This window comes from Thalassophryne amazonica, chromosome 22 (genome assembly GCF_902500255.1).
Source record: "Thalassophryne amazonica chromosome 22, fThaAma1.1, whole genome shotgun sequence".
In the NCBI taxonomy this organism is placed as follows: domain Eukaryota; kingdom Metazoa; phylum Chordata; class Actinopteri; order Batrachoidiformes; family Batrachoididae; genus Thalassophryne; species Thalassophryne amazonica.
Window position 1 is genome coordinate 12,883,195 of NC_047124.1, and position 20,540 is coordinate 12,903,734.

Consider the following 20,540-nt stretch of genomic DNA (forward strand, 5'->3'; position numbering starts at 1 on the left):
CAGTCCAATTTTTGATTGAAATCCTACAGGATTCCTGTTGTCAAATATTCAATAGAGACATTTTATTAGGATGCCCACTTTTCCGGAACCTGCAATTGAGTTCTAACGGAACTCAAACTGGATTTTTCCTAAAGTTAAAATGATAGAAACGTTTTCATGCCTAATACTGGAACCTTTGGCATCTACCGATACCAATCCAATACCATTTTCCCTGTCTTACGACAACTAATCTGTGAACAAATACATTTGTCTGTATGTACTTTGTTTCACCTCAAACTGTGAAACAAATTCTCAATTCCCCTGAAGGGAAAGACACATAGTGCACATCAGATGTGCAATATAAGTCTGTGATTGTCTTAAAAAAAATTAAACAAAATTAATTTCAATTATCCAATCCAGTATTTTTTTTTACCGATATTGGACTGATACCAACCTGACATATTAGTCCAGCCCTATTTAAAATGCATAGTGCATTCCTACTGCATTCTATAGGGAGATTTGCTCTGTTCTCAAATATGACTTACATTCCCAAAACAGTACTTCCGATACTGCATTCGCGTTGGCAGTATGCTGCAGACAGCAAACTAATGATCTGTTGTTTTCAAGCACCTGTTTAAAGTTTCAGTGTAAGAGGATGAGCATGCTTGTGCTGTATGTTAAGTGCTTACGTATGCGTGCTGGTATTCTAGCATGTCAATGGAAAAATTTATGTCGGAATGTAAGACAAAAAGCAGATACCGCTTCTACAGCCCCACTGATGTGTAGGCCAGCTGGCTGACCCTCACATAGCTAAACTGGTGCTCCTTCACCTCTCGCAAACACACACATACACACACACCTCAGGGGAGTTGTACTCTGCCTGAGTTAGCGCTGGGCGGTGGCAGTAGAGGCGTGGATCGCTTCCAGGAATCACACTGGTCCCCTTCCCTCTTATCCATCCCTCATTTTCCAGTTTTTACAGAGGGCTGGAAAGTTTGAGCAAGCTTTTCCGACGGAAAGTGGCATATCCAACGTAGACATTTGGCTTGTGCAGATAGTGCAAACGTAGAGAAAAGACAAATGTGACAGATCTGCATTTACTGAAACAGTTACTATAGAGGGATGTGCACGGGAGATGGATGGATAGAGGTCAGGATCTCTACAATTCAAGGTCATAGGTCACCTTTCTGAAAATACAGCACAAGGCCCCAACTACAGAAGATATTTATGGCCCCATTAACCCAAGAGAGGCATTAATTTCAACTCAAAGACAAAATCTGGACACGTGCACACACACGCACATGAAATAAAGAGTAATACTCTTTAGTGAGCTCAGTTTCTCTTCAAAATTTTATGCTATTTTTATTTTGTTATTCCTGTCGAGTATCTTCTCCTTTGTAGTGATCGCATGATAATACTGACCCCACAGTTGACACAGCTATTGCAGCTCACAGGTGATCAAGCCTAGTACCAGCTAAGGATGAGAACTGATAAATCTTTATTGATATCAATGCCATTATTGATTTGTTTTATCAGCCCAGTTCTTTGGCGATTTCCTTATCAATACCTGATGAATGTTTTTTTCCCCCCTTTGGAAAAATGTGAGCCTACATGAATTTCTTCAGAACATATAACATATGTAAGAGGAAATGATAACTGAGGCACATGGTCCCATTGGATTGAAAACTTTGAACTGGTTCTCAATTGGAACCAGTTCTCCATTCCCAGTGGGTGGGCTGTACGGACCTACATTAGACCATGGCGCTTTATGTACATGATAGCTTGAAAAAGACTGAAGATCAACGTGAAACTTACAAGAGCATCTCACTAAGTCCTCGGATAAGTTTGACATGGGCGGTGTTTGAATTTCTGATTGCCACCATGTGGTCTAGTCTTGGAAACCTTGTGTGCATATCTTGATAATGACATAATATATCAAAGTGGTTACCTCACTAAAATGTTGGACATGCTTGTCATTGTTGGATCTGTGATAAAAAACATGGGTTTTTTTTTTTTTTACTCCCGGAATGTCTATCACTTAGTTTCACCAAGTGTCCTAATCACTTCCAGATAAACGCATGAGACTGTAAAATAAACTGTCACACCTTCTATCTCAAAATAAAAAGCTGAAGGTATGTAAAGCAGCCAGAAGGCCTGTCACCGGCAGAAACAGCTCTCAGTAACATCTCACAGACACCCGGCTGATATGTTCAGGCTAATTCCATTTTCCTATAAACTATTACTGAACTTAAACAGTGATTTTGTGCCGCTTTGTTCAGTCTTTTTCCCCCCACGTCCAAGCAAACACTCACCTAAATATAGCAAAGCCTCAGAATAACTTTGCCTAAACCATTTTTTTTTTTGTTCCTGTTTGAAACGCAGTCAGGTATGTCCTCAACAAATCATTCTGGTGCTATTTATGAGTTTTCATTCACATTCTATAACCGCTTCACTTAAAAGCATCTAAATAAATAACGAAATTGCCTGTTTCTGCACCTGTCATTTTTAATGGAATGCTGCTGTGTGCAACGCCCCCGTCAGACAACAGGAGGAGTGTGGGCGTGTCACATAGAGCACCTACAAGTCAAGTGGGCGTGTCTTAAAGAGCTATAAGCTAGATAGATGTCTCGGACATTTTAGACCCAGTTACACATTGAAATAACAAAAATCTGCAAAATATGTAATACCTTCCTAGGCATCTTCCTGAAAAACCTAGGCTTATACTATGTAAAATACAGTGAGGAATCGATACACAGATACTGATAAATTAGTTTGTCCCTTCTCGTCTGTCCACACAAGAACTCAAAAACAATAAATGTTAACATTTTCTACCTCGCCAAATACAAAGGGCATATAACGAGGATGAACTAGTTAGACTTTGCTAACTTTGACACACCAGATCAACCTAAATAGCAGCTTTGTTTGACGTACGTAACATAGCTGAAACCTGTCTGCTACATGCTTAACACATCACCTGTTAAACCTGCCTGAGATTATTGTAGGGAATAATCTTATCATCACTTGTATGATGGAAATTTGAAGCAGGTGTGGTTGAGGTTGCATGTAGCTTGAAACAAGCTTGTTACTTTCTTTCATTTCAAAAGCCTCGACCTAGTGGCCATCAAGTCAACTGCTGCTAGTATAAACAAATATAATATGCAAGGCCTTTAAAAATACAAAATTTGTTTTAGGTATTTGCAACTTAGAACAATATCAGGGGGCATTTTTAAGTCTGGTATTCACAATCATTTTATTAGAATTAATAATGAGTGATCATCAGCAAATGCTTTTATGTTGTCACATACCTCAGCACACACAAAAAAAAGTCAAGTGGATTTTTTGTTGTTGTTGTTGTTAGCATTTGCTTGTTTGTTTATTTTGTTTCACAGTTAGGTTTGTAACTTCATAGGAAATCCTTCACGGTTGATTTGACATTTCAAATTTTAATTTTGGTGAGGGGAAAAAAAAAAATCTTAAATTTGAAGGCGTCTGTTATACATCACAGAATTCTAAAACCAGCTCCTGAATGCATACATTTTGCTTGTAGCCTGCACATATAGAAATGTGAAACTTTGAGGATGTTTAACTTGAAACTATCAACATATTAAACGATTAAAGCCAGATAATTCTTGCACAACATGACCCGGATAAGAAGCAGATCTGATCTTATCGGGTGTGTGGTTTGATACTATTTATTAGTTTTTCGAATGTTGTCATTTTCAGATTGAGCTCACAACGTAGACATGACAAAAAAAAAAAAATCCATTATAAACTTTTTTGAAGTGCTGGAGCTCCCTAACATACTTGTGTAAAACAAAAATAAAAGAGGGTTATTTGACAGTACAGACAGTCTTGGCTCTGCTGAAGGTTGCTGGAAAAAGTCAGCTTGAGCTGCAAAGGAATGTGTGACACCAAACTGTGCTTGTGTTTGAAATTAGGCAACAGTGGGACAGGGAATCCCTTCTGAAAATACGAGCAGATGGTTGGGTCATCTGGCTGCTGTGGAAGTGTCGCGCTCTGTGTGTGTGTTTAACCCCAGGCGCTGTCATCCAGACATTTCTGTCAGTCGAGACCAGAGCAGACAAAGTGTACGTCTGGGAATCTGTGATCCTGTGAAACCCTCACTGAAAAACCCTTAAATCAGATACTGAAAACAAAGCTCACTCTCACAAAAGTGCTTAAACAATTAAGTAAATAATTTTTGCTTTCTATTTTTGCTTTCTGCCAACTGTTTTCTCAGATGGATTTTGTTGATTCGTAGACACTTCGCGTAATTTAATATTTGGTATTACAATCCACGGAAAAGAAAAAAAATTCAAATTAGAAGAGGGCTTGGTAGAGTGCATCCCTCCAAGGGTCCACAGTCATCTTTAACTTAAGCCCCAAACCAAATTCCAGTCTCTAGTCTGCTCTAGTGGACCACCACTGTGCTAAAACAAATCACTGTCTGCCAAATCCGGATCCTGCATCTCAACAAAAGTAGATCTATAGATAATTATCAATTCTCACCGAACCATCATCTTTGATCCTGATCGCTTACATTCTGATCTGTAAGTCTTTTTTTTTTTTTTTTTTTAACTTAACTGCTTTCCGTTGAGCTTGTTTGGTACCGATGGTCTATGACTCTGTAATGACTCTGATCACTCTTCCTTTATCATGGATCCTGAACTGTGATCCTTATTGCTGAACGTACATCCCAACCATTCGTTTTTTTGCTCTTTTTTTGCCTAAACTTAGATCCTGATCACTCACCTTTGAGCTTGAGATGTGCATGCCTTTTAATTTTGACATTATTGTATACTTATCTTTTTTGTGACCTTTGATCCTGCACACTTGTATCTGGGGCTGCCCTTTGATCCTGATCTTTGTGTGACCTTTGATTCTGATTAGCCATGATTGACCCTGAAATTTGATCCTGATCTTTGCTTGACCTTTGACTCTAAACAGTTGTATCTGAGACCAACCTTTGATCCTGATCTGTGTGTGACTTTTGATCCTAATCTTTGTGACCTTTGATTCTGATTAGCCATCACTGACCCTAAAATTGGATCCCGATCTTTGATCCTGAACAACTATATCTTAGGCTGACCTTTGAGCTTGATCTGCATGTGACATTTGATCTGCATCTTTGATCCTGTTCACTTATCTTTGATGCTGAACTTTGCTCCTGCTCTTTGTGTGACATTTGATCCCAATCACTTATATTTGAGACTGACCTTTGATCCTGATCTTTGGTTCTGATAACTCACCTTTGATGCAGACCCTGGAAGCTGATCTGTGTTTGGGCCCTATGTGTCTTTTTATTTTTTCAAAGGTCTTCGTCTGTTCTACTGTATCATGCAGCCGTGAAATACATGTCCCTACCCAGTATAAAACTGGTATAGAACATGTTTTACTAAAAAAAAGTTTGAAAATGACAAAATCCCATTACTATACTCCCATAGTAGCAACTATGCCAAACCTCTCTATTTGTCACTGCAGAGGTGGAGGCCACGGCAAGTACTCACGTGAAATAGGAACACACAACTATTTCCAGTCAGGAAGCAAAGCTGTTTTAACTGTGTTATTATCTTGGTGGAGGCACGTGTGCTGAGTGCTCCTCTAGTTTAAACTGATTTCTGGCTGTTGGACTTTGCTTTTGTTCATAAAGTCGCTATAATGAAAACGGATCAAACACTTTATGCCAGGCTAATCAGCTATATGAGCTTTATGTTTGCTCTTATAATGAAGTCACATCTGCTGCTGATTTTCAGATCCGCATTGGACCATCACAGCATCCAGATCCATGTTTATGCCCAACAAAAGCCTCTCCAGTCCCTCAAATCCACAACCTACATGCTTTCCGCTTTCTTTGGTCCGATTCCACGATTATGAATACTGTCTGTTTACACTCTCACAAGCAGATGCACGGAGCCGTGTTTCGTGACAGACGCGTGTAAATCTAAAGACGCACGATTAATTGGCTCCGTGCTGCAGACCGGCCACAGACACAGCAGCTTGTTTCGTTCCATCTGGACCTAAGCGCACCAGAAAACTCTCTGCTGCTGTCTGGATGGAAAACAATTCCTTTGCCTAGGACGTAGCCTAGTGGACATTAAGAGGAACAGCCTCATTGCAGCCTTGAAAGCTGCACAATTTGTCCTGAAACTGTATTTTAAAAAGCAATTTAAAAAGTGGAGAGAATTTAGGATGTTAAAAAAAAACTTCCCAATAAGGGTCTGGTTCTACCCATTTTTAATCATACTAGCAAGCCAAATGGCAAAATGAAAATAATTAAATCCATCTTGTGTTATAAATTCACTCGGCTGGTCCCAGTGCAGTGCACAAACATCTCTGGACAAGTCAGAATCTTTAAGAGACTCAAGATGAAACACAAAAATTTTTAATTGTAAATTTTCTGGTAGTTTTATAATGGGGTACCAAAAAGCCCCAATCTAGAGCCACTTATAGTTTTATGAACAGCCATCACTTTTTAGTACAATGTTGAGAACATTACAGTTTATGATGTTACACTTTTAACAATTACATCATTATTAACCTCAATGTGATGTCCAACTCTTAATATATTTTATCAACAATGCTTAAATAATTTGATCTTTACCATTAACATACACTTTGAATCGAGAAGTCTGCATGTACACAAGAGATGTCACAAGGACAGATTAGAAATCAATCTGGATCTGCTTCAGAAATGTAACCAAGTCCTTCCAAGAAAAATCTCCCCAAAAATGTCTGTCAAAATCTGACTCGGCACCAAATCCTGTTTTTCTTAGATATTAAGAACAATACTCTTCATGGAGTAAAAAAACCCATGAAGCACTCTTCATGGATTTTTTTCCCTCAAAAATACAGTTGTGCAAATCTCAGAAAGTTGAGAAAATGCTGAATAATTCTCCCGCTCGCAATGTTAAACAAAGCGGTGGTGGTGGTGGCAGGGGGATGGGGGGCTGATTCTACCCCTTTCATTTAATGAAAATCAGTTAGTTTTTGCATAATCCTGCTCACAGACAAACAGCACTGAAAACAAAACTTCCTTGGTGGCGGAAACCAGCTGCTCAACGCAAAGCGAGTAGAAATGCTGTGAGGAAACAACACGGACATAAAAACATATGAAAATCAGGTTTCTCCACAATATAAAATTTGAAAGTAATAATTTATTCAATACCTCAAGTGCTCATAATCGACATTTTGGAGTACAGTTTATTAAGATAAATATTTAAGATTTTTTTAATGAGATGACACGATTTTCATAGCACCGTAAAAAAGACAAATAATCAGGACATGTGAGATCATTAAAACATATTCATGTACTTTAATTCTTAAATAAGAATAAATAAATAAATAAATAAAGCTTGCTTCCCGTGCTGATAAATCTGAGGAGAAATATTCCAAACAGTGCAGCGTTCCTAGTTTGGATAAGTTTTCCCTTTTTCTCCTGAGATAACTGGACATTCTCTCCTCCACAGGCTAAAAGCGCTCTGAAAGCCGCCGTGGTTCATGGTGGTTATTTTCGGACTCGGGGTCAGCCTTAATGTGCACGTTAGATAAAGCAGCACAGGCCAGAGATCTGTGCTTTCAGGTTATTTACTAGCTGACATTTTAGTGCATTTTCAACATGAACGCTCGTCCAAATACGCGGCAGTGATTGAAGATTATTTTGAAAGGACTGATATTTCTGATTAAACAAACTGCGGTGGCGTGACATATTTATGGAGTGAAGTGAAACAGCTCGCTGTGGAAACCTGGGTATGTTTCAGCTCTGAATGAGGGCGCACGCAGAGATTTGGACATCATGCATCGGAGCGCAGGAAACACAGAGGTTGTATGTGAGCTGACAGGTGACCTTTGACCCTTGGCAGAACTAAATATAAGAAAGATTTAAGTGGCAGAAAAATCCTGCAGGGTGAACTCTCTGAACTCTTCATGGCCTGCGTCAAAACTGGAAAAAAAGATCTTAAGAGCAAAAATTATTGAATCGTCACACGATATATGAGACAAAACAATTTTTCTACTACACCTGAGCATCCTGACTTTGTGAAATATACCTTAATAACTGCAATTAATGGCATAATCATTCCCAGATGAAGGAAAGAAAAACATTATGGAATCACTGAGTGTTGCACAGCATCATGATGGCATCAAGTAGCCTTGGCATGCACACTGTAAAATGCAGTAAGCAAAAGAAGAAACAGATAGAGTCAAGTTTTTAACATGATAACTGAAAAACACTGCCATCATTTTGTGCATCTACAAATTAAAAGGGCAAGTAATGAACAAACTGTTTGAAATCTGGTGAGCTTTGACTGCCCAGATCAATCGAAAAAGTAACTTTGTTTTGCCTATATAATATCATATAGACTTCCATGCCACCTACTGACTGGTTGGTGGATGGTAGAAATTTGGCACAAGTGCTGCATTTACATTTAGCTTGTCTGCTGCATGCACACACAAGCATGTATCTGTTTGCTTTAATGGTGGAGCCCAAAGCAGTTCCACAAGGTGGTGGATGCAACTATAGCTTGAATGCAAGCTCCATAATATGCCTTAAACCCACTGAACCCAACTGTATCCAACAACTGCTAAGATATATATTTGACTTATTGCGCGTAGATTCTATAGTACCCGTCTCGGTGGTCTCCAAATGAAGTCCTGACAGGCTAAGGAAGTCCTCAGATACAGAGAGCCCTTGACTTTCTCTTGGCTACATCTACACTACCATGGTGCAAGTGAATGTAAACAAACAATTCCATGGAGCCAAACATAATAAATAAACAGCACCTCAGTGTCTCGGTCCCCACTTTGGTGCAGCCGCAAAGAGAAGCAGGTGAGAAGAACAGATTTGTCACTACAAAGTGTCTTGACTGTTATCCAGAGTGTAAGTTGTAAGTGCACCTTTGTTGTGATATTTCTGAGAATTGTGCTGCAGGTCAGTGATTTTCCAGTCTTTCAGCCTCCTGAGGGGATGCTCTCTGGTAGCTGAGGTAGCTGATGATGAACTTTGGTATGCCTAGTTGTCCTATGACCTTCAGAGCCTTGGTGCCCAAGGTATTCCGTACAGCCAACCTGCTGAGCTGCTGCAGGCTCATGGGAGTGCCTGCCCAACAAAAAAAAATTATAATTTAGGTTAGGATAAGGGTTAAATTAAGATTAGGTTCAATTTAAAGACAGGCTAAAGTAAAAATTAGGATTAGGTTGAGATTAAGTGTTTTAATTAGGTTAAAATTAGGCATAGAAGCTAAAGATAGGGTAAGGATAGTATTAGTTAAATTATGGTTAAAATTGGTATTAGGATTAAGAGTAAAGTTATGGTTGGGAATTGAGTAAAATTAGTTCAATTAAGATTAAAGTTAGGTTAATATTAGGAGCAAGGTTAAACTAAATATAGGATTAGACTGTTAATTGAAGATCAATGTTAGGATTTGGCTAGCGTGAGGTTAAGATTAGATGCTAAAATTAAAGTTAAGATCAGATATATGGTTAACAATGGGATTAGGTTAAAAATTTGCATAAACAATAAAGAAAAACATCCTGCTGAGATAGTATTTGTGAATAGGGTCTGACTCAAGATTGTATTCTCCTCACACAGGCCGCAGCTGCACTAAAGTGTCGTAATTGCTGGTTAGTTAAATACACAATGTGAGCAGAATTGTTGTTGTTGGTTTCTAATTATATCAGGTGAAGTACTGAAATTCCTTGTGGCTAGCACAGCCAGCGAAGAATGTGATCCGGACAGACCTTTTTGGTAGGGAATTTGGGACTTTGGGAATCAGAATAATATAGGTATTTATTGTTTTTACAGAAATAATACAGCAATCTAGGGGGAGAAACTAGCCCAACACAGTGTCAGTCCCAAACATGAACAGAAATCTAATCAGTCTGGGAAAATTCTAAGGACTAACTTTTTAGCAGACCACATCGGCCTCACCAGACTTTTAAAAATGAGCAAGAGGTACTGGGTCAAATGTAGACTTAGATCAAGAAGCTAACTGTAGAAGGAGAAGATGAATGATGAAGGTCAGTGAAAGAATGTTGAAGGGGAGGAGAAGTGCAGAGGGAAGGATGGAGTGAAGGAAGATGTGAAGGGAAATGGGGCTAAAGAGCGGCAGGACTGTGCCGTATGAAGAACCTTACTTATAAACATCGACCCCACACAGATGTGGGAAAAGATGAAAAAGTAGAAGCAGAAGGTTACGATAACACAGGCTGATACGAGTGGCATTTTGAACCATTTGAAGTACTTTGAAGTCAGACCAGATAACATACTGGACTAACCGAGCCTGAATGAAGCAAAAGCAGAGACCAGAGTCTTCATCGGCCAAGAATGGAAGACCACAAATCTGTTACACTGGTACAAAATGCAGTCATAGGGATTTCTGTGATACACAAATCAAAATAATGAAAGAGATCTACCAAATGACCATCATACCTTGTCCCAGGCTTTCGAAAAGCCGAGGAACCCACGATGCAAAATGCACCAAGTGAATGAATGAGTTCATATGCATGCCAGTTATAGCTGCAAACCAACAACATACTGCACGTAACAACATTCGGCTCATCAAAGTGTTTCCTCTTAAGAGTTCCTAAAAGCAATAAGCAGTCCTTCTCTGCCATCTGCTGGTCTGACATAAACACTGTTTTTTCAGGTTTACACAACAAATTTTGTAAACCATCTTTGTCATATTAAAACTTTGTTACAGTTCTATCTTACAGCGGGTGCAAGTGTTGTCGCTAGTGTGCAACCAACATGTCTGCATTTCCTTGCTTAGCACCAATATGGTGTAAGGCCTGATTCCCGCATAGTTTTGACTAACGCTGCTCCAGAATACAACACATTAAAGCTGCTGTGGAAAACTTGACCCAGTTCTGCCAACTCATAAGTCTTCCCCAAGACCCAAGGACACCAATGACATACTGCAACACTACCAAGGCTCTAGTACACCATCTAGGAACCCACCATCATCTAGGTTCTAGGCTCTGTCATGGTACACTCCTGTATAATCTTGCTGTATGACTTCACACGACTATCCAAGATTGCCTTCAACATGGCAACAAGAATGCATGATGACAGAAAGTGAATTTCCAAAAGTTCCACCACAGTTTTAAACTGTTTCAAAGTCATGACAGCATATCTACAGTGTTCAAGACACCATCACGACTTTCTCCAGGGCCCAACTCGATTTGCCAGTCGTGTTGGTGTTGTGGTCAAAAATCATGTATGAGAATGGGGCTTAAGTCGCGATACAAGATGTCTCAATGACAGCGAACTATTGTGGAACTTTTCTAAATCCTCTTGTTGCTGTTCTGCAGTCATTCCACCGTCTTGAAAGCCATCCTGGGCATTCTTGGATATTCGTGGAGAGGACTGTACCATGGTAGAGTCTTGATGGATTAAAGCCCTGTTCCCACATACACAATTTTTGACCATGACACCACCACAACTATCAAATCAGGGTGGATCCTGGGAATGGTCTTGAATACTCTTCTTGATGGTACAAGATACTGCTTTAATCATTTTAAAGCAGAGAAAGGAAAGTCTGGGATCCCCTGCTGGAGCTGTTGCCCCCATGACCCGATCCTGGATAAGCAGCTGAAGATGAGTGAGTTAGTAAAACCATCATGGACCTTTTACAAATCCTCAACAGGACGATACCACAACAGACTTTTACTTGAGTCTTGATGATGTCCTGCTAAATCATGGTGGTACTTGGTTCAATCACAATGTAGCATCATCGACAACATAATAAGGTCACAATGTTGTCTTAGAGAAGTCCTACGAGTTGTCAAGATGTGGCCAAGATTCATCACAACTCTGGCATGGTATATTCATAGACTATAATGGTCTTTAAACTGTGACTACACAAACAACATGTGCCAAGTGGTGCAATAATATATAATTAATGGCCAAAATGAGCTCTCGCTCTCTTGACTTACTCTCATAAAAGTGCAAGCAGGCTGCAGAGGGAGAGCCTGGGTTGGTGTAGTCCACAGGTTTCCTGTTGCACTGATCTCTGGCATATATGTTGGCTCCAAACTCCACCAACATCTCAATCATATCTTCTTGCATGTTTTTAGCAGCATGATGCAGCGGAGTCTCGAGTAACCTGGTAGCGTTCACTTTAGCACCTAAAAGAGAAAGCATACTGAAATTCAGACAGTTTCCACAGTTTGGAAAAATTTTCAGTAAGTAAAGAAGCCGAAGAATAGAGTTATCTCTCACTAACCGTCCTCTGTGTGCAGAGCAGTTAACAGTCCAGTCTGTTCAGTGTATTAAGGCGTGAAAAAATAAATTTAATTCCCAAGTGTTTCATTTTGACCCTGAACACTGACCTTTGGTCCCAGGAAAACATAATTTTAACTAGAGCACCGTGCTCGTAGAACGCAAACCTCCGCCAACACAAGTTTCCAAATCCAAAAATTTTTTACCTTGGAAAAAAATTTTCCAAGGTCAAAGTCCTGTTAGAAATGTCTTCTCATAGGCTAAATCAGATGTGATCAAATGTCAGGAGTATATATTTAGTTCATGCACTTGAATCGAAGTTTATTGTGGTGTTTTTCTCTCTCAACTTTTTCGCTTTCTGAATTATTTTTCAGGTAATATTCACAGAACATTGGTTATCTCTGCTACGCACAATTTGTCATTGTTTTTTGGCACTGGGAGACAAACAGGCATAAAATTGGAACCTCCATCCAATTTTGGTGGTGAAGGTGAATCCATAACAGAAAAATGAGAGTGACTGAGATACTTTTGATTGAGATATAATGCAAAATGTACACCAAATGGATGCTTCAATATTAAATTCAAATGTCCACAAAATCCACAATCTGGATCAAACTTTATCAGGTGATAATGTGCACCTCACATTAAAATATGAGACTGATTCGGGCACGTTTATTTAAGATATAATGTAAAATATACACTAAATGGGGTTTTCAATGTTAAATTTACATGTAATCTGGATCAGATCTGGATCAAACTTTGTCAGTCAATAAAGGATACCATCTTACATAACGCTGTCAAATATGAAAGAAATTCAATCTTTTTTGACAGAATTATGAATTTTTGAAAATTCGTCCAATGTTAAAGGATAGGGATTTTTCCTGATTTTGACCTCTGACTTTGAAATTTTAATCAGTGTTTGCCTATCAGGATATGAATGCTCTGTAAAAATTTCATAACGATATATGAAAAATTGTGAGTTCCAGGTTGTTCACAAACAAACAGGGGTGAAAACATATACTCCGCCCAACTTCGCTGGTGGAGGTAAAAATATGTGATTTGATTTGCACTAATGATCACCTGCATTCAGCAGCACTTTAACACATTCTGTGTGTTTAGAAGCACAAGCCACATGCAGCGGGGTCCCGTAGTAAAGGTCATACGCCTCCAGACCGGCACCCACTGCAATCAGGAGCTTCACACAGTCCAAGTGTCCTGAAATATAAAACAGAAAACTCCTGACTGATAAAAAGGCAACATACTGTATGTTACTCATCATACAAAGTTATTTTGAGCATTAAAAATCAACATGGAATGTGAAGTCAGTTAGTGTATTCACCACCCATGCAGGCCTCGTGGAGGGGTGAAGCTGTGCGAGAGGTGAGGGCAGGATTTGCTTTGGCACCGTGCTTCAGCAACAGCCTCACACAATCCAAACTGCCAACTGAACAGGCTTCACACAGCGGGGTGCTCCCGTCCACGTTCCTCGCATCCACCTAACACATAACAAAATGCCATAAAAACGCTATAAGCCTATAAAAGGGAATAATGAAATGAGTTGCCTTCCAAGGCCCACAGCTGTTCTGTGCTGTGGTGACCTTGACCTAGTGATGCTGGCTCAGAGCTGGCCGCCCTACTCACCTGGGCCCCAACGTCGAGGAGCAGTTGGACACACTGGACCTGACCTTGGATACAGGCCTCGTGCAGCGGAGTGATGGAGTCCACAGCCACGATGTTCACTGAAGCACCGCTCTGGATGAGGCATTGCAGTTGGGCAGTCTGACCCAGTGAGGCAGCCTTGTGCACCTCTGTTCTCTCCGACCAGCAGCCTGTAACAGATCACGACAAACACAACACAAAAACATCACAATACTGAACAGGAAATGGGTTGTTACATAATAAAAAAAACAGCTCTAGAATCCTAAAACATTGTTAAACGTGTGAATCGTGTCAACCACAGGAACAGCTGCGGAAGATGAGAAGTGATGTTTCAGGTGCAGTTCTCCTACGTTGCCAGATGGTGGCAACAGACATTCTAAGAATTTATTGCATTTCAAAGTGAAATCCCACTATTATCATCATCAATCAACATAAAAAAAATAAACTAGGCAAAAACTGACAAATTTAAATGTAATTTAATCAATAAGCATATAAGCACGACATATTTAACAAAAATCAATTAATTCAATATATTTCAAGATGGAAGATACGTTTGTCTGTCATATGCCTTTGATGATTTATGACTTTTGTTGTCACTAAGCCTCCCTGTATGACATCATAAAGATTAGTCACAGTTTTAAGCAGTAGTGGAGTATTTTCACTGATTGCTGTGCATTACACTATTCTCTTTGTGAGATGACCTGTGTGTTTGACCAGTTATAAGATCAGTACATATGATTATATATGTTCAAGTAGAGATGAGCGAAATAACCTCGTTGCCAGCTCGTCTTACGCAACAACTCGATATGGGTCAGTATTGAGCAATAAGAGCCACATTTTGTACTCACCAATGTCTCCCCAGAAATACGGCTGAGCATTTTCTATTTCCATCCTCCTCGTTGTCGTCGTCGTTCTCACAGCAGAACACAAAATGTTACACAAACAAAAATGTTGGTCGCGAGCGTGGGGGAAGTCACCACCGTGAACCCTGGGATTTGTAGTTTTTAACGACAAACGTTTATTTTGCATCGGGAACACGTTTCACATAGCAGCAATCACAAAAGTGCCGTGAGAAAACGATCAAAGGCAGTCAGTCGCGAGTTTTATGAACAATTTTAAATATTACAATTTTATCCAAAGCCTCAGGTTTATATTTGGAAACAGATTTTTTTAACCAATGAACTTTGTATTTTGTCAGTTCAAAATTTAACTGTGCAATTCTTCAGAAATGCAAATAAAACTCTCTAATTTTTATACATATTGCCTCCATTTGCAGAGCCTGTAGTAACTGGTAAGATCCTGTTTCATACAAATCATCACCTTTACAGCCAATTTTACTCAAAGTGATGATCTCTATTCACATAATCCTTATATTTTAGCTTGTTCAACTACTTATGGGCTGTGAAAACCAAGGGATAATGTATACAATTTGGCTGTAACTCCTAAATGTTAATGCAATATTTTTTGTTAAACCCCTTGATTTACCATTAACTACAACCACATATTGATTCAATTACATTGTAGTTGCGTACAGAAGCAATGTTAGAGAAATCGTGTCGCTGTCCAAATATTTATGGATGTGAAAAATGTGCTGCCATTAATTAAAAAAAAAAAAAGCGTACCTGAGTTTGCTGCAAAACGCACATTTTTGCATCATGCAGCTAAAACATATAGGTCAAGGGGAAAGGTCAACAAGAGTCATAGATACTTTGACAGAAAACCACAGACGGGATCCAAATTCTGCAAGAAAGGATTTCTCACATACAGTAATCATCAATGATAAATGTGCTTTGAGGCTTGATCATGATGTTTTCATATGACCAAATAAAAATAAGACCCTTCTTACAACGCAGACATTTCAAACGAGCCACTTCAGGGCTAAATTTTGCTTTTAACTGCAGAGTTTCTGAAGTGCACGGACATGACTTTGGGACACATTAACCTGTTTTTAAGCATATTTCAAAGTAAACACCAGTCTCTCTTGAAGAGTCATGGGTCAATCTACACTGGAGTGGGATGATCAGAATACTGGAGGTAGCTGCGGATGTGATGGGATGTGTCAAGTTGACCTATGACTTCTGAGGCTCTAGTACCCAGCATCTTCCTGAGGGTGATCCTACAAAGCTGCTGCAGGCTCAGGGGATGACCTATAGGAAGAAGGTGTCGGTCATTACAAACACAACCACATTTTAACATCAGTTTCAATTTGGTTGGTTTGTTGCAGTGCAGCGGTAACCATAAAGCTGCACAGAGTCCATTTACAGTGCAGCAACTTACTTTCATAGAACTTGAGGCAGGTATGAGACGGAGAAGCAGCTGTTGTGTAGTCGACAGGTCTTTTTCCCTGGTTGTCACTTGCATAAACATTGGCACCAAACTGCACCAGCAGGTCAGTCATGTTCACCATGTTAAGCTGTGCTGCGTGGTGCAAAGCCGTCTCATGGAACTTCACTGAATTCACATTGGCACCTGCAGGGACATCAGGACGGTCTTACACTTTGTGCAGATTCACAGAATTAAACGTTGTTTTTAACCATACAAATACGGTAATAAATCATCAGCTTGCTCTTTTCGGACATGTACGTATAATAAGATGGGAACGTAACAGCATGGTACATGGTACAGAGACTCAGCCAAGAAGATCTAAAGGAAAAATGCACCCCAGTACATTTCAGATAGATATATGCGCTGCGATAGACTGCTGTCCTGTCCAGGGTGTACCCTGCATCACACACTATGACTACTGGGTTTGGCTTCAGGTCTGTTCTAGGTCTGTTGGCCATGCTTCCCTACAAAACAGCAAAATACAATTATTAGGCTTTGCAAATTATAATCCCAATGAAGTTATAATGCCAAAAATTTCATAGATCTTCCTGGAGGGGTCATAAGTGACCCCACACAAGTTTGGATTATACTTGCCACACAGATCAGCTGATTCCTGCAAAATTCTATGAACAAATACAGGACAAATAGATCGACAAATTCATGGTAGGAAACGTTTTTCCAATTAAAATTAAAAAATGGTGCACAAATATATATGCCTGGGATCATAAATGATCCCACTTGGTTGCTTGAGGGTTAAGTGGTGTAAGCGGATATAGAAGGTGGATGGATGATATACTGTATGTATACAAAGATGCACAAATGCAGGTTGTCCTACTACTGCACAGGCTCAGCTGGCTGCTGTCCCAATCCTGGGTACTGCTAGGTTGAACTTTCTGCAAAGTCAACTTTAAATAATGAGACTCAGGTGTTTATTGTTGTTAACAGTTCTGTCCATCTCTGTTGCTGCAGGTAGTAAAGTTAAATGTGTAAAGCTACTGCTAACAGATCATTTTCACAAATATTTCACAATAAAAGCATGTCAACATAAATTCATTTGGAGCAGCACAGTAACTTTAGTCCAACAGAAGTTGGAGTTTTCCGGAAACAGGTTTAAACATTTAGTTGAGACACTGCAAATCGATAGAAGCTTTTGTTTTATTCATGACAAAGTACGATAAAGAAGATCGACTCAAAACCACAACAACATCTTTACTAGTTAAATCAACCAGTGCTGAGTCAACAATCAAGCCTTGTTGCAAAAACTCAACAAGAATATGGGTAGTATGAAGATGGAGGTGGCTGGACTTGAGCCATCATCCTGTGCTATCATACTAAGAAATGTTCACTGGTGCTGGTGGTGACTGGAGATTATTTGGGTTGTGAATCTGAGGGTAGATTTTTCTTCTTTTTTTGTGTGTGTGCTTGCAGTTTTGTTGCTGACCTGAAAGCAACAGCTCCTTGACACAGTCCACACGTCCTTTAACACACGCAATGTGAAGCGGTGGACCAAAGTGGACATCATACGCCTCCAGCTGTGCACCACTGGCTATCATCAGCTTCACCACGTCTATGTTACCTGAGCGTAAGGACGGTATAACTCACAGTGAAAAGTTCTGGGAATGTAGGATTAGCTGAACCATGTCCCAGTTCCGCTGTGTTTTTACCTTGGATGCAGGCTTCGTGTAAAGGCGAAGCTGTGAGAGCTGTCAGGGAAGGATTAACTTCAGCGCCATATTCCAAAAGCAGTTTGGCACACTCCAGACTACCAGAGGCACAGGCGTTACAGAGAGGAGTACTGCCATGAATAGTACGTACATCCACCTGCAAGGAAGGAAGACACTTCCTGAACTGCTGTAATGGTGTCGATTCCAACCCACAACCAACCTTCTGACTTTTTTGTGTGTTATAAAATTTTTTTTTTTTTTGTAGTACTACTACCTTTGTTGATTAGAAAAGGCTTATTGACCAGGCCTTCGTGGACAATGCTGTGATCTTTGTAGAATTAATGGATACCCTGATTGCAGCACTTGAGAGGGTGAGATAAGAACTGGAGTCTCTAGATTGAGACTAAGATCCATGCTTTCAATGTCAAAAGTGTTGAACTTGTAGAGACATTTACTAATTGCGGCAGTGACATCAGGGGTGCCAAAAAGGGGAGAATAAGGAGAAAGACTCTAGGGGCCCATGATGACTGACATATAATACTGCCAGAATAATATGGGGGTGACCCAGTAAGATTTCTTTTCATGGGGCCCAAAATCTCTGGTGGCACCCCTGAGTGACATTAATGTCTTTGAATCCTCTGCCGTTATTGCGGTTAACCCCCACCTGTGCTCCAGCCTCCAGCAGTAGCCTGGCACAGTTTGGATGAGCCTGAATGCAAGCTTCATGTAGGGCAGTGATGTTGTCCACCGTCACCATGTTGACCGAAGCTCCAGTTTCTATCAGTTGTTTTAAGTGTAGGGCCCTGCCATGGGACGCTGCTTCATGCAGGGAAGTCCGGTCTGCCCAGAAACCTGCAGACATGTAAGGTGCTTTTTCAAATCCAATACAACTACCGTACCAAAAGTCTACCTGATCTAAACAGGTATTGTGATTGCTCCAGAAGAAACAGGGCTTAAATGTTGACCTGTTAAAGATGTTTTTTTTTTTTTTGTCTCTATCTTGGGGCGGTACTTTTCCACAGACCAGGTTCTAATGGGATAGAACTCGTAATACTTAACAGCATCGCTCCCCGCCCACCCCCCTTTTCTGTTGGAGTTTCCAAAATCTACAGTTTTTAAAGTGGTGACATTGTGCAAAAACTAGCATGCAGAAAACCTCATGCTATAATCAAACTATAAACCTGAAACAACTTTCACAAGAGTTTATATCTGGACTCCTGTTTTTAAAGGTTGTAGGTTACTTTAAACTTTAATATAGCAGCCAGCGACTATTTTCCATGAAGCTAGTGACTTGATGGAATATTGTACATAGAATGATGCAACACTCCCTCTGTGCCATGAACTTTTCTGTTCCCAGTCTGGCTGTGCATGTTGGGTTGCCCAATGTTGCCCCTCCCTGCATTTATAGAGACAGTATTCACCACCCCCACCCCACCTGAGACTGCAGACAGCCACAACTTTCCATAAATGCATACAGAAATCACATTTAGAGGCTAAAACTGTGTTCAACCAAGAACATGGTTGGACTATAAATCATCTGTCTGTTTTTCCCCCTCTTTGAGAACTGTTATATGTGTTGAAAAGCTTCAATACCTGTCATTCTACTCAATACAGAGGGGGTGAGGAAGGGAGGGTCGGAGAGGAGTGGCCGAGGAAGGAAGCTTTGCTTACATAGTGAAATTTGGGGCAAGTGTGACATCTAATGGCAGAAAAATAATTCATAACACCTTTAAAGAAGAGGGTGTTTCTTAATAATAATAATAGTAACAAGAAAACTTGTTTTTTTGCCATCTTACAGAAGAGGTATAACATGACCCCTTTAACTAGAATGCAGTGTGGTTTTTATTACAATCAGCTACAGTGACGTAATCAAAGGAGAAAGCTGTTGTGACGTACTGTTTACTATCAACGCTCCTCCCAACACCATAATCCCAGCAAAAAAAAAAAAAAAACAGGAACGTATTTAAACCTTGATGTCAGCTATGAAAATTGCTCACCGATATCACAAAGAAAGGACCGGCGCGCAGCTGTCACCTCCATACCGAGAAGATAGTAAAAATAAGAGTTGATGACTTGCAGCAATTTCTTCTTTGTGGTGCCATGGCGGCTGGCAAACTACAAACGTTTGCAGTATACCGCCACCAAGCGATATGGAGGACGAAGCAGTACGACTACTACGCAGGAAAAGTTTTTTTTTTCTACGCAATATTACATTTTTAACAGGTCAGCACTTTTTATATGGCTTGAACAAGATTCCTACATGAATGCCTTTACTTTACAAACACTATTAAGCACTGATTCTCCACAACTTACAAGTGACCGAACCATCAATCCTACAAAAATAGAGTTGCAGGCGTCAGGTTAGGTGGTATGTTTGCACCCAGGGGTCTGAATCTATTTCAGTAATCTTACATAACATTTTGTTAATTATAGCAGTGTTTCTCAGGTACAATATTTGAAATAAATTACAAATCAGTACGTTTTATGGCCTGTCTGAAATTCAAGAGTGAAGTTTTACACACAAAATCAAGAGTCCATCACACTTCTGTCAAACACATTTATTCAAAAAGCAACTGTTCTCTCTACACACTTGCTAAAATGTAAGAAAGAGCCGTTTTTTTTTTCCTTTTGAACCTCAAGTGTGTCTGAACTGTTTGAGTCCAATATTAAAAGCTAAAGATACCCCACAGCTCCAT

At 39.9% G+C, this 20,540-nt stretch overlaps 2 protein-coding genes across 2 annotated transcripts; both read right to left on the reverse strand.

Annotated features, from left to right (window-relative positions):
* Window positions 1-8,188: 8,188 nt before the first annotated feature.
* Window positions 8,189-15,015, reverse strand: asb13a.2 (ankyrin repeat and SOCS box containing 13a, tandem duplicate 2). Its single transcript, XM_034163493.1, has 6 exons — window positions 14,704-15,015; window positions 13,838-14,025; window positions 13,536-13,692; window positions 13,277-13,411; window positions 11,911-12,102; window positions 8,189-9,073 (listed from the first exon to the last, which is right to left on the reverse strand). Exons 1-6 carry the CDS (start codon window positions 14,882-14,884, stop codon window positions 8,907-8,909), a joined length of 1,020 nt encoding a protein of 339 aa, XP_034019384.1. The 5' UTR covers window positions 14,885-15,015; the 3' UTR covers window positions 8,189-8,906.
* Window positions 15,016-15,597: 582 nt separating this feature from the next.
* asb13a.1 (ankyrin repeat and SOCS box containing 13a, tandem duplicate 1) lies at window positions 15,598-19,947 on the reverse strand. The gene is made up of 6 exons (XM_034163494.1): window positions 19,842-19,947; window positions 18,509-18,696; window positions 17,845-18,001; window positions 17,622-17,756; window positions 16,133-16,324; window positions 15,598-16,002 (listed from the first exon to the last, which is right to left on the reverse strand). The coding sequence occupies exons 1-6, from the start codon at window positions 19,882-19,884 to the stop codon at window positions 15,857-15,859; spliced, it is 861 nt and encodes a 286-aa protein (XP_034019385.1). The 5' UTR covers window positions 19,885-19,947; the 3' UTR covers window positions 15,598-15,856.
* Window positions 19,948-20,540: the final 593 nt, after the last annotated feature.

Excerpts from the sequence above, each read along its gene's own strand:
- asb13a.1 (XM_034163494.1), bottom strand. The coding sequence starts at position 19,884 with ATGGAGGTGACAGCTGCGCGCCGGTCCTTTCTTTGTGATATCG. Across the intron at positions 18,697-19,841 it reads GTCCTTTCTTTGTGATATCG|GTTTCTGGGCAGACCGGACT; the intron begins GTGAGCAATTTT and ends ACATGTCTGCAG. Across the intron at positions 18,002-18,508 it reads TGCTGGAGGCTGGAGCACAG|GTGGATGTACGTACTATTCA; the intron begins GTGGGGGTTAAC and ends CCTTCCTTGCAG.
- asb13a.2 (XM_034163493.1), bottom strand. The coding sequence starts at position 14,884 with ATGCAAAATAAACGTTTGTCGTTAAAAACTACAAATCCCAGGGTTCAC. Across the intron at positions 13,693-13,837 it reads TCCTCGACGTTGGGGCCCAG|GTGGATGCGAGGAACGTGGA; the intron begins GTGAGTAGGGCG and ends GTTATGTGTTAG. Across the intron at positions 12,103-13,276 it reads TAAAGTGCTGCTGAATGCAG|GTGCTAAAGTGAACGCTACC; the intron begins GTGATCATTAGT and ends TTTCTCTTTTAG.